The sequence below is a fragment of the Euleptes europaea genome, chromosome 14, assembly GCF_029931775.1.
Source record: "Euleptes europaea isolate rEulEur1 chromosome 14, rEulEur1.hap1, whole genome shotgun sequence".
Taxonomy (NCBI): domain Eukaryota; kingdom Metazoa; phylum Chordata; class Lepidosauria; order Squamata; family Sphaerodactylidae; genus Euleptes; species Euleptes europaea.
This window is the reverse complement of record NC_079325.1, coordinates 26,358,014-26,371,527: the sequence shown is the minus strand read 5'-3', so window position 1 is coordinate 26,371,527 and position 13,514 is coordinate 26,358,014. Positions and strand designations below refer to the sequence as shown.

Below are 13,514 nucleotides of genomic sequence, written 5' to 3'. Positions count from 1 at the left end.
TCCCTCCCTTTCAATGGAGGCCTGGGCCCTTTCACGGAAAGGTGCAGCAATTTGTCCCTCCCCCTGTGCAACTCTACACACACCCAGCACAGAGATGCACGCACAGAGAGAAGATTAAGAGATCATCGCTGATGAACACAGCCCTGCTCTCAGTGTCACAGAAGCAGCTTGCTAGCCTAACATCCTACTGGGGCATGCTTTTCACACTGCTACCGTACTGCACAGAAGGAACAGCTGTCTCCATACCATGTTCCCTCACTGAACAGATTGTTTCCTTTACCGTCCCTGCTGCTTCACCTTCAGGCATCAAAGCGTCCTTAATGAGAACACCTGGAGCGCTAAGAGACAAGGCTGCCTGCCTGTACCCTACACGGGCACAGTTGGGACACCATTCTCCCCATGCACGTTTGAAATAAACCTCCTGTCATGTGAGCGATTGCTTACAACCAGCAAGCTCAAAAGTTAAACAGACTCTTGTGCAATATTGATGGCTCTCGCTATGGAGAATAGCTATCAGGGAGAAAAGAAGAAGAGTTGGTTTTTATATGCCGACTTTCTCTACCCCTTAAGGGAGACTCAAGCCGGCTTACAATCACCTCCCCCTCCCCAAAACAGACACCCTGTAAGGTAGGTGGGGCTGAGAGAATGTGACTTGCCCAAGGTCGCCCAGCTGGCGTGTAGGAGCGGGGAAACAAAACCAGTTCACCAGATTAGCCTCCACAGCTCATGTGGAGGAGCAGGGAATCGAACCCGGTTCTCCAGATCAGACTCCACAGCTCCAAACCACCACTCTTAACCACTACACCACACTAGCCATTTATGTAGAAAAAGATGGGAACCAAGCCTCATGAGAGTTCTTCCTAGCTATTGAGGTAAGTGTGAAAGGAAAGAGGGAGCAAGACTTAGCAGGGAGGAAAGAAGCTCCAGAGTTACTTTATGGAATTCACTGCTACAGGATGCTGTAATGGCTGCTTGCACAGGCCTGGTTTACACACATGTTGCCCTATGTTGCTGGGGTGTAGTGTTGACGGGGTAGAATGGACTGTACCTCTTCAGGTATTATCAGATTCCAGTTTTCCTTCACGTAAAAACTCCATGCAAATAGAAAACTAGCATAGCAGGAGGGAAGCTTCTGTCTCCTCTCTTTGCTTGCTATGCTTGTTTTCTATCTGCAGGTAACGCTCAACACAGAGGAGCATGCCCAAAGGTGAAACTCTGTGCTCCTCCACCTGCAATCCGAAAACGGTTACCTCAGCATTCTTCCATCTTATTCCCACCTAATTCTCCCAAATGTGTAAATCAGTCCTCAGATGGCTGAATTTTTTTAAAAAAAATTGCTTTAAAGGGGATAAGATAAACTGAGGGAGGACAGGTTTTTCAATGGCATTGGCCATCATGTTCTTTTATTTTTATTCAATTCTTAAAAGGTACAAAATTCACAGTACTGCAACATATTATAATTTCTTCAAATAAAAAACCACTCTAAATCAAAATCAGAATGGGAGGATTTCAAAAATAATCAACTATTTGTAAACATTCTTAAAACACATACAAACAAAATAAGATAACACAACAAAAGGGATTTATACAGCCTCTTGTCTGGATTATAATGATTAGCCACAAATTCAACAAAGGGGTTTTGAGGAATTTGAAGTTTCTTTATAAAATTTTGAAAAAAAATTACCATTTTCATCCGCCTAGCAATTTCCCAAAGGTTTACAAGTCAATTACACAAAGAGGGTAGGGTCTGAACGATGTCAACATATTGCTATTAGTATTCTGGCATCCATAAATAATTATTAACCATGATGTTCTTAGGTTCTTACCTGCCCTCACCCTCGGGTGGGGCCTGGAGTTATCCTGGAATTACAACAGATCTCAAGACTACAGAGATCAGTTCCCCTGGAGAAAATGGCAGCTTTTTTAATGGTATAACATTCCTGCTGAGTCCTCTCTCCTAAGCCCAATATTCCCAGGCTCTGCCCCAAATCTCCAGGAATTTCCGAACCCAGAATTGGTAGCCCTACAGTAACGCCCAGCAATTTTGCAGTTTAGCAGAATAGAGGGGGAGAAAGACTGAGGCTTTTCCATTGGCCTATGGGCCATCCTTCCAACTCTCCCTCTCTCAGACTTTCTGCAAGATCACTTGCACTGACCTTGAAAAAAGAGAGGTGGTGTGTGAGTGTGTGTGTGTGCATCAGCTAAATATAATATCCAAGTAAATCTCTAAATCCTACTTGCTGAGGGGTTATGGTAGAGAAGAACTATTGCCTTCATACCTTGCTTATGGCTTCCTGAATAGGAATCCCAACTTCATGGTGGTGGATGGAATTCTTCAGAGTATGGAGGGCAGTTTTCCTGGAGGAAACGGGAGATGTCGGGATGGATTCTGTGTCTTTGCATTCCCTCCCCTCCCCAGGCATTGCTCCCAACCTGCTAGGAATTTCCCCAACCCGGAATTGCAACCATATTCTTGAAAACATCTGGCTGGCCAGTGTTGGATTAGACTAGATGTACCCTTGATATGATCCAGAGAGCTCTTATATTCAGTTTCCCAGTTCTCAAGCTTCTGTCTAATACACTGTACAAGCCTTTCAATTGCTTACATGGATATACCAGACAATTGTCTATAGATATTTTCATCCAGGCTTCAAATCCTGTTGTTTGTGCAAGCAGAGTGTTCTCTAGGGTTGCCAGGTCCCTCTTTGCCACTGGCAGGAGGTTTTTGGGGCAGAGCCTAAGGAGGGCAGGGTTTGGGGAGGGGAGGGAAATGTGCCATAGAGTCCAATTGACAAAGTGGCCATTTTCTCCAGGTGAACTGATTTCTATCGGCTGGAGATCAGTTGTAATAGCAGGAGATCTAGTACCTGGAGGTTGGCAACCCTAGTGTTCTCTGCAGCCAAATTATTTTCAGGGTAGATTTTTCTTCCCCCTTTCCTATGTCTCAAGAAGGAATATTCATGGAGGAACTCTCTGGCAGTCATTTCCTGTAACAACGTTCTTTTACAAATAAATCAATTAATAAAAATAAAAGTTAAATTAGCAGATTTCTGAACAGTATGGATTTGCTTCACTTCTCTCTTTTTACTGTCAATGATTTTGAAAGAAGGCAAAATACACTCCCCCCCATGTTATTCTTCCCACTAAATTAACAAAGTAAACATTGTTTACTAGTTCTCTATGTAAACCAGTTCAGTCTCTGCCTAGTTACCTGATACTCCTCAGTACATGTAGGATAATGTGATAAATTTATTTCTAATTTGCTGTATTATCTTTGGAATATTTTAATGACTCACTGAATGAAGTAAAAAAAAGCTATTTCAAATGAACAATTATGCTGCATTAGAGTAAAGGCTGATTATATTTAAACACTGCTTGCATGGATAACGGGACATATCGACCTCCCGCCTTTCAGAGCTAATTTGGCTCTTATCTCTAAATAATTCTACACTGCAAATTACCATGAAAACCTAAAGGGCTTTAAAAACAGTCATCAAAAGATATTACTCCACTTTGTAGCAACATTTTTTAACAAATATACATTATTTTGAATTGGAGTTAAAGCACCCTCTCACCGACAATTTGAGAAACTGTGTCGTCAATGGTGATAAGCAATGAATGGTGAATTGTGTAACAGAAGGTATTCAATAGATTAGGCTGTTGAAAGTTACAACAGGATGGGGCAAAGTTCTGGCTGAAACCCTACAAGACTGAATTCAGCTTGAAGAGTTTTGGGGTGGTGCCAAAGTAATGCGGCACAATGGCACTGAATATTTTGATGCTAGCGAACCAAGTCTTATCTGTAGGGATGGCCTCACCTCCATTTTGTGGAGAGGTAAGTGGGGGGGGAAAGAATCTGTCAAGGTCATGCAGCAGATCTGGAACAAAAGAGTTCAAGAATAGCGTATCTGGGATCAAAAAGATTTTGGCCTTTATTTCCCTCCTCCTTATCCAAATAAATTCTCGTTGACGCCTCTTGAATGATCAAAACCTGCTTGCTTTCTCACACACAGGACTTGGGGCAGCCTTTGGAGACTTTCTCCAAGATCCACTTGGTACAAAATGTTGACTGGCAAGATTGTTGGCTGGCATAAATTATATGGAGCACATCTTACCAGTCCTAAAAAAAATGACACTGGCTTCTGATTCACTTCCAGGCCTAATTCAAAGTGTTCAATGCTGTAAAGAGTATAGGACCAGGGCACCTAAAGGACTGCTTGCTCCTATATGAAGTCCTGCACCACTTTTCTATGAAAGCCCTGCTCCACGTTTGAGAATCAGTAAAAACCCTGGGTGGTAAAAAAAAACAAAAAAAAAAACTTTCCCTGGCATCAAAGGCTTAACTGTAGGGTTGCCAACCTCCAGGTAGTAGCTGGAGATCTCCTGCTATTATAGAGAGCCGATAGAGATCCGTTCACCTGGAGACAATGGCTGCTTTGGCAACTGGACTCTATGCCATTGAAGTCCCTCCCCTCCCCAATCCCCACCCTCCTCAGGCTCCAAAAACCTCCCATCGGTGGCGAAGAGGGACCTGGCAACCCTACGTAACTGGCTCAGTGCCAGGCTAATGGCTTCAGGGAGGGAATCCAGTTACTGTGCCTCTTGTATTGGTCTTCAAACATTAATCTTTTCTGCAATTGGCCTTTTAAATTCTTGTTTAGATCTTTTAACACTTATTTTGTTGCTATTGGCCTTTTAAATATCGTTTATGTTGCTACATCTAGTTCACTGTGATCGATAAACATTTTATTGCCACTGGCCATTTTTAACTGTTGTTGACTGATATCTTGTTTTTGCATAAATTGGAAGCTTTGGATGTAAATAAAATGAATAAAGAAACAGGTCTCTTCTTAAGTACAAGAGCCAAGAGCAATGGATCTTTCTGATAATCACAGTGCCACTGCAGTGCAAATAACTAAAAACAAAGATTGGTAGATAAAGACATTTGGCAGTATTAGATTAACAGAGAAAGAGGGGATTTGTATAGGGAAAAGCCTCTCAGTAGACAGGCCACTTAGCGGATCCGCCCAGAGATTGCTCACATGATTTATATTTGGAAAAGCATGATAGTCACTGATAGAAATGTAATTTAAAGCCCATAAAATCTTTATTATATCACAGACAGTGATATAGGTTAACCCTCATTAGCGTCTTGTCCAGGTTTCCTAAAAATGTTATTAAGATATAAATGGGAGTCACATACACACATACATACCCATATTTTCTGTTTCTAGTTTGAATTTGTTACTCAGCCTTTGAGCTATTCTGAAAAATCAGGTAAGCACATTTCTTCCCCTCTCAATTATAGCCTTGTAGCTGTGAAGAAAAACTGAACTACCACCGTGCCATGAGAAGCTACACCGTGCTATTTTAACAGAGTTGCTTTTCAGAGGGGGAGCTGTATTGAATTTCAGACTTTTCTTGCCTGCCTCAAAAGTTATTTTTAATTACAATAATTATCAAGAGCTAACACACTAGAAAGATCTGCATACAGAAGGAGGAACGTTCACTCCAGCTTTTTTTGTGATTTAAAAATTAATAAATATTGAAATTAAGGAGAGACTTTCAAGTCCCCATTGTTAAGGAATGCATAAGGATTCCTGTGAAAGAATTTGTTCAGGAGTAAAATTGTACACAAGCTGCTACAATTATTCTGAATGCTTTATTTCTTCAGCCAATTATGAAAATCATGGAAAGTATTAATATCCAATTTTAATTTGCTCAATATTCCCATTAACAATAAAAAGTCTAATTAAGGTATCTGTACGAAAAGCCCCTGGCAGTAATTTCAGACAATAATAGAGGAGAACAACTAGATATTTCTTTTTAAATGCAGGTTGCAAATTAATTGATATCTTAATTAGACTTTAGTACCTAGATTATTAGATCAAATGAGAGTTGCAAACACCTAAACTTTTAAACATATTATAAAATACAAGAAGGCATAAAGAGAAGTAAGCAGCTTTTCTAAACGGTGCTTCTCTGAAGCTGGTAACACATGGAGAGAAAGGTCAGAGACAACACAACAGAATTAGTGGACATAAATAGTAGTCATAGCTGTGTTTCGCTTGTCTTTTATATTGCAGAATTTCCTGCCATTTTTTAAAACAAACTTCTGAATTGAATTTCATACTACTCTAGTCAGAGAACTGTGATTACTCAGAAGCACAAAGTAAAATCACCTACCCAAGCTTGAATGATAACTTACTGACAAGCTCTTTTCAGATGATCTCTAGGGGTAGAATGAATGTATATAAGGGGAGGTAGAGTAAGATCATAGAAGAAACCCCCCCACCTCTAGATCTAGTCACGTTCAGTTGAATAACTGTATATAGGGCTATATCCAAGAACCCTGGCTCTCAATCATGTAAGGCAGGGGTGGGGAACCTTTTTCCTGCCAAGGGCCATTTGCACATTTATAACATCTTTCAGGGCCATAACAGGTGTAGATCTCCCGGTGGGGGGGGGGAGAGGCTAGGGTTGCCAGGTCTCCAGCCACCACCTGGAGGTTGGCAACCCCAGGGGAGGCCACACAGAGAAGGCCTGCAGGGTGCCCCTGCTCCCCCCTCCCAGGTGGGAGGGCAGCCAGCGGTGGGCCCCAGAAAACAAGGCGCATGGGGGGCGCAGCCCACAGTCGATTGGCAAGGGAGGAAGGAAAACAGAGAAAGAGGAAAAGGGAGGGAGGGAGAAAGAGAGAGAAAGGGAGAAAGAAATGGAGAGAGGGGGAGAAAGAAAGAAAAGGATGGAGGGAAAGAAAAAAAGGACGGAGGGAGACAAAGAAAGAGACAGAAAAAGAGGGAGAAAGAGAGGGAGAGAAAGGAGAAAGAGTGACAGAAAAAGAGGAAGAAAAAAGAGAAAAGCCTCCCCCACACACACACACACCCGCGCATGCCGGCCTGCGCGACCGGGCCCCAGCCTCCCCACCTTCCCCGCCCACACACACACCCGGCGGCGCACGGAGCCCCAAGCAACCGGGCCCCAGTCTCCATGCCCTCCCCCCCAGAGTCCATAAAAGCCCCCTCCAAGCCCAATCGGCTCCCGCATGCATACTCTGCCACCGGGAGCCGCCGGCCTCTCCCCACCCCCCGCTGCTCAACAGTCGACAGGCAGCGAGAGGGGCTTACAATGTGCCACAGCGTTCCTGCACGCCGCAGCTGTAGGGGACAGCCTTGGGGGAAACGTCCCTCCCCTCTCGCTGACCAACAACCGACAGTCGGTGAGAGGAGGTCCAAAGGGCGCTACAAGGGCGCTGTAAGCTGTGGCCCCAGGAACACCATCGGGGAGGGACACCCTGCGCCCTGCTTCCACGGCAGGGTTCCCGGAGCTCCCGAGGGCCACAAAAAATGTCCTCGGGGGCCGCATACGGCCCCCGGGCCTGAGGTTCCCCATCCCTGATTTAAGGAAAAGCTATATTTGTACATGCATATGATTGGCTCTATACAATAGCTCAAATGGATGTACATAGACCAGGGATGGAGCTTGCTTTGTTCCTCCTCCCTCCCAACTAGCACAGGCATTCTATCTCCATTTGAAGAGGGCTACCCAAAAGATTTAAGAGCTGAAAGTGTTAGGGTCATTGTTGCTTATAGAAGAAGAAGAGTTGGTTTTTATATGCCGACTTTCTCTACCACTTAAGGCAGAATCAAACCGGCTTACAGTCACCTTCCCTTCTCCTCCCCATAACAGACACCCTGTGAGGTAGGTGAGGCTGAGAGAGTGTGACTAGCCCAAGGTCACCCAGCTGGCTTCGTGTGTAGGAGCGGGGAAACAAATCCAGTTCACCAGATTAGCCTCCGCAGCTCATGTGGAGGAGTGGGGAATCAAACCCAGTTCTCCAGATCAGACTCCACCACTCCAAACCACTGTTCTTAACCACTACACCACGCTGGCTCTCAAATACAATTATTTTGCTCTTGCCTCTGGTCAAACAGCTTTTGTGGGCTTTTTAAAAACTTGAGAAACCTCCTGTTTGATCAGAGACAGGAGAGGATAAAAGAGAGGATAAAAGAAAGACCTCTATGCATCATGAACGGAGATGGCTGCATCATACTGTTTTTCAATACCCAAAAAAACACTAATGTCTATCGTTAGACTAAGTACAGAGAACATTGGGCCTACTCTCCAGTCACAAGACAGCCCATAATAATTGCGTCTTTTTTGCTTTCCCACTATCTGCAGTTTACATTTCTAATCTGGTTATGAGGACATCGATTCAGACACTGTTGTTTCTTGCAGCCTGTTCTGAGTGGACACCGGGACACTGTCTTGTTATAATCCACATAACAACAGTCAAACCACTGAACTGCAAACTCATTAAAATGCACCATTTAGCTTCAGTGTGTGGATGCACAAGCATGCCACAAACATAAACTTTACCTAGAGCCGAGCAAAATTATCGTTTTCATGTCAAAATTACCACTTTGAACAAAACAAGAACTTTTTTGTCAAACAGGTATACAAATTACACCCACATTCAAATGTGTTTTCATCCAAGTCCTGGACTTGCACAGCCCATTCCTGAGCCTAAAGGGTGAAAGTCCTTAGGAGGCCAGGAAAGGGCTGCGTCGGCGTTCGGGGCCCTGCGCCGGCGCCTGTGCCACTTAAACAGCCCAGGGTGGCACGGATGCCAGCAGGGGGGCCTGGATGCCGTCCTCCCAGGGCTGCTGCCGCCCAGGGACACCGGCACAGCCTTGTGCTGGGGTCCAGTCCTCCTGGGGGCGTTCCCGGGGCGTTTCCACTCTGGGCCAGGGGAGGAGCCGCGTTTAGGCGGACTCCTAAGCCCTTTCAGCCTGGGAATGCCCCCTTTTCCTTTCCTGGAGATACGCCACCTTTTGTGGTGGTGTATCCCTGTGCAAACCACCGCTCTTAACCACAACACCATGTTGGCTCCCTACACCACGCTGGTTGCACACGTTTTCCAGGGAAGGGGAAGGTTTGGGGCTCAGTTTGTATGTGTGTGTGGGGAACCTCCTTTGGAGGTAGCATGGCTGCACTGCCTCCAGTCACCGGCACAGCTTTCCCTCTCAGGAATGGGCTGTAAAGCTTTGGGAGCCAAGGACCTGTGCAATCCCCAAGGACTAAGTCCGGGGATGCTCTGACCTGCGTGTGGGCCAAACAGAATTTTCCTTGGAGCTGACATGCTACCATATATTCCCCATTCTGGTACTCACTCCGATGTTGATGACAATCCAGTGTCTCCAGTAACGATATTTTGGATTAGCTCGGCTAGGGGCATCTGGATCCACCATGATCAGAACATACTGTTTATTCTGAAAAGGGAAATGAAAAGTGGTCTGAGCCGGCAAGCAAGTTAAGAAAGGAAACTTTCCCAGAAAAACAGCTATAATTCATCCACTTTCATATGCCGACACCGTCTCCGGGCCTGCATTATACTTTTTTTTTTCTCTTTTACCAGAACAGTCGCTACATACAGAGAGGCAATTCTAATAGAAGCAACGGGATACGGTCAAGGAGAAAAGAGAATAAATAATTTATGTCGATTTTTGCAAAGAACTTCTCTCATTTGAAAAGGCCATATATGATGCTGTGGGGGGGGGAAAGGAGGTGGGCAAACAAAATGTAATGCGGTACAAGAAAACTGAAAGTTCAGTACATGATGTATGAAAAGGCTTTTTTTTTTCCATTTAAGACATGGTTTCAACAGTGCCACTGAACAGATATATAAATAAATGTTTCTCACTGGTGATACATTATGGTATACCTAACTGGGGCATCCTTTCTCTACTGCTCTGACCTATCCCTTTGATATGTAGATTGCTACTCTTAGGGAAACTTCCTTCCTTCCTGTTTCTTCCCCACCTCCTCACACACACTGGCACTCTTCTCCATCTTGCCACCATGAGGGAAGGACGCATGTCCTGGATCTCCCTCCATCCTAGTTAGTTAGAATAGATAGGCAACTATACTTTATCCTATCCAGAAATGGACTTTCCACAATAAATGAAGTATATTAGTTAAATAGACAAAAGGCTCCTAGCAATTTTGTTCCTGGCACATACAGAGGTTTGGATGGGCTTCTCTGCGCACAACAGCCTTTGTGCACTCTGCTAATTTAACAGGGATTTGGGCATAACAAAGCCCTCACAATCCAACAACCACAAGCATGTTGTTGCCTATCCTAGAGCCCTTCTGACTGAGAGGGGAGTATCTATAAGGAATTTTTTTTGGGGGGGGGGGAATCAGTGACGCTGCTGGAAAATAATTTTCTTTCCAGAGAGGGAAGGACATGCCACACAAAGGATTTAGGGCCATGAGGGGTTCAGGAAGGATTGCTTTAGTAGAGGGTGAAGAAATGGTTCAGCAAAAGAATGAGAAATGGTTCAGTAGAGGAAGGCATGACCTCACACAGGGCCTATGGATAGGTAGGGTTGGGAGGAAGGCTGGTTTGGTGAAGAGACTGAATGATCCCACATAAGAACTATGAACAGAAAGGGGTTTGTGGGGAGGACAGTCGACAGGGTTGCCAGCTCTGGGTTGGGAATTACCTGGAGATTTTGGGGATGGAGCCTGAGGAGGGTGGGGTTTGGAGAGGGGAGGGACTTCAATGCCATAGAGTCTAATGGCCAAAGCGGCCATTTTCTCCAGGGGGAACTGATCTCTGTCACCTGGAGATCAGTTGTAATAGCGGGAGATCTCCAGCTACAGCTTGGAGGTTGGCAACCCTAACAATTGAGGACCAGGACAATCAACAACACAGGGGAAGAGTGATGGAGGAAATCTTCCACAGAGCCTAGATGGAGGGAAACAGTGTGGAAATGTTAGGAATGCCGAATTTTACATACTGAGGGCTTTTCCACATGGGTTTTTGCTGTCACTTCTGGCCCCATACTCCTTTGGTTTATCCTGTTTTTTTGCATGCATTTTTGTGCCTTTAGTTTTCACTTTTGTCCCCTCCCCAATTGTTTTGCCATTTCTTTTGAGACCACTTTCACCCCGAACTTTTTCTGGAAGCCGATTCTGAGTCACCTTCCTCATGTGTAATGTTTTTGTTGCTTTTCAATCTCCTGCCCACTCCAACCTGCCTCCAGCACACTTTTTGATGATTGGACTGCTGTCATCATCAAACCACTCCCTCTCCTCCCTGCCCTAAAGACCCATGTTTTCAAAAATATACAACAAAACGTCTGATCAGCAGACAACTCCTGGTATTTTAATGGACTTCTGGGTGGAGAAAAGTGTCATCAAGTAACAGCTGACCTATGGTGACCCCATGGGGATTTCAAGGCAAGAGACATTCAGAGGTGGTTTCCCATTGCCTGCCTCAGCATAGCAACCGTGGACTTCCTTGGTGGTCTCCCATCCCCTGACCATGCTTAGCTTCTGAGATGTGATGAGATCCGGCCAGCCTGGGCCACCCAGGTCAGGGCAATGGACTCCTTGGAAAATATAAATAGTCCCTAGGCTAGTGGCTTAACTGCACCTGATGACTTAAGATCCCCTAAAATATCTCCAGCCTTTTTAAAACCACAGATTGCAGGTGGAGTGGCCATGGCACTGGAAGAAAGGATATTTAATCCATACTGTTTCCAGTATTTAAATCAGGAGCCTCCTGTGGGTGCCATGGCGCACACCAGCACCTTTCCTGGAGCTCGCCAAGTCTTTTTAGAACGTGGGCAGGGCCAGGTGGGCCTTTTTGTGTTTGTGATGTTTATGGTATGATGAGGACAGTGGTTTTATATCAAGTACTTTGCCTGTGCAAAAAGCTGAATGATATTCTAGAAACAAAGTGGAACTTGATTCTATCTAAACACGATTGGGCTGCAGGGCTAAAATGCTTAATATATCTAACTGGACCTTCTATTGAAGTCATCAGATCTTCCCAGTTTTAATGCATTTTTATAATTCAGGAGGAATTTGATAATAACACCACTACATCAAGTCTTGTTCACTTTTCAAAAAGCATTTATGTTCCTATGAAAACCTGCCCCAAATCTCTCTATTAATATACACGTGCAAGGAGCTCTCACAAGCTCTTCAACACCAACTCTCATTGTTACAAGGAACAGTGCAGGTTAAAAAAGCTTTGGGCTCATGAGAGAGCTTGTGTACAGTGGACAGCCAGGAAAAGAAGCATTTCCCCCCTTTTCCTTTTTGCATGTGCTTCAGATGCCTGATATATAGTGCCAGATGAGGGTTTCTTAGCTCAGTATGTATACTTATTCTAAGTTTATGCACGAAAATATTTTAAATATGTTAATTTTAAAAGGCATTCCATTAAACAAAGATTCTGCCTGAAACGTTGAAAAGCTACTATCAGAGTTATGATTAACCTTACTCCCTGACATTTCGTGGTTGGCTCTGACTCTCATGGTAGCCATTTTGTGGTTGGCTCTGTCTCCCATGCCAGTAGGGTTGCCAATTGTGGGTTGGGAAATTCCTGGAGATTTGGAGGTGGAGCCTGGGGAAGGTCAGGTATAATGCCATAGAGGCCACCCTCCAAAGTAGCCATTTTCCCTAGGGAACTGATCTCTATAGTCTGGAGATCAGTTGAAATTCCAGATCTCCAGGACCTACCTGGAGGCTGGCAACCTGATGTGGCAGCCATTTTGTGATTGTACCCAACACCTTGTTTCAGACTTCCAAAGGTGCTTGAATGCTAAAAAGGTTGAAGACTCCTGATGTAAATCAGCCACTATGATACTGCTATTTGCCCCAACGGGAAAATATACAGGTACCTGTAGCTCTCCCTCTTGCCACGGGGCACAGAGCAGCTTGGAGGGGAGGGCCTAGACTACAAAGACAGTGGGGAAATAGCTATCTTCTCCTCACATGAAGATCCCACTCCAAAATGGGGACTGCTATTTTAGCTATAAAGTAGCAAGAGGTCCATTCACTGATCTCTCATTAGTGTATCTAATTAAGCCTTGTCTTTGCTTTCTGGATCATGAATATCCCAAGGGAGTGAGTACTATCGAAACCAAGGGACCCATTTGAATATCACATATTTATGACCGTGATGCTAGATGTTTAATTTCTATTAACCCAGTAATATGTTTGGAAGGGAAAAAATAACCCCTCCTTCATTAGAAAATCCCTAAATAACCCCCCACACATGTAGCTTTCTAAGAATTCTACGTTTAACAAAGACTGTTTTAAAACAAAACATTTTATCAGAGTTGACTGTGAAGAAAACAGCTTTTTTTAAAAAAAGTTAGTATTAACAGGTTTACAAGTGGTTGCTGTACTGTACACAGATACCACTGTCAAAATGTTAATTGCAACTTACCATCGACATGCAAACATACAAAAGAGAGGGGGGGAGTGATAACTATTGTAACAATGAGCTTTTGTTTAGTGAAGCATCTCGCTGTGCAATAAATAACCAACAGGTTCCTCTTCCTGCAGAAGTCCTTACCGTGTAACAGCTCTACTCACTACCCATGATGTTAAGTAATTAAAAATAATCTGCGGCTGGCCTTTGTGAGCCAGTACTATTGTATTTCTTAAGGAATTTCTTAAGGGCAACAAAGATGGTGAGGGGTCTGGAGACCAAG

The 13,514-nt window shown here is 44.3% G+C and overlaps 1 protein-coding gene across 1 annotated transcript in view; it reads right to left on the bottom strand.

The window, feature by feature from the left end:
- The window catches only part of PEBP4 (phosphatidylethanolamine binding protein 4), a 232,088-nt gene that overhangs the window by 132,273 nt on the left and 86,301 nt on the right, over positions 1-13,514 (bottom strand). The window contains exon 3 of the mRNA XM_056860911.1: positions 9,171-9,269. Coding sequence (XP_056716889.1) covers positions 9,171-9,269 — 99 coding nt within the window. The remainder of the gene's footprint in view (positions 1-9,170; positions 9,270-13,514) is intronic.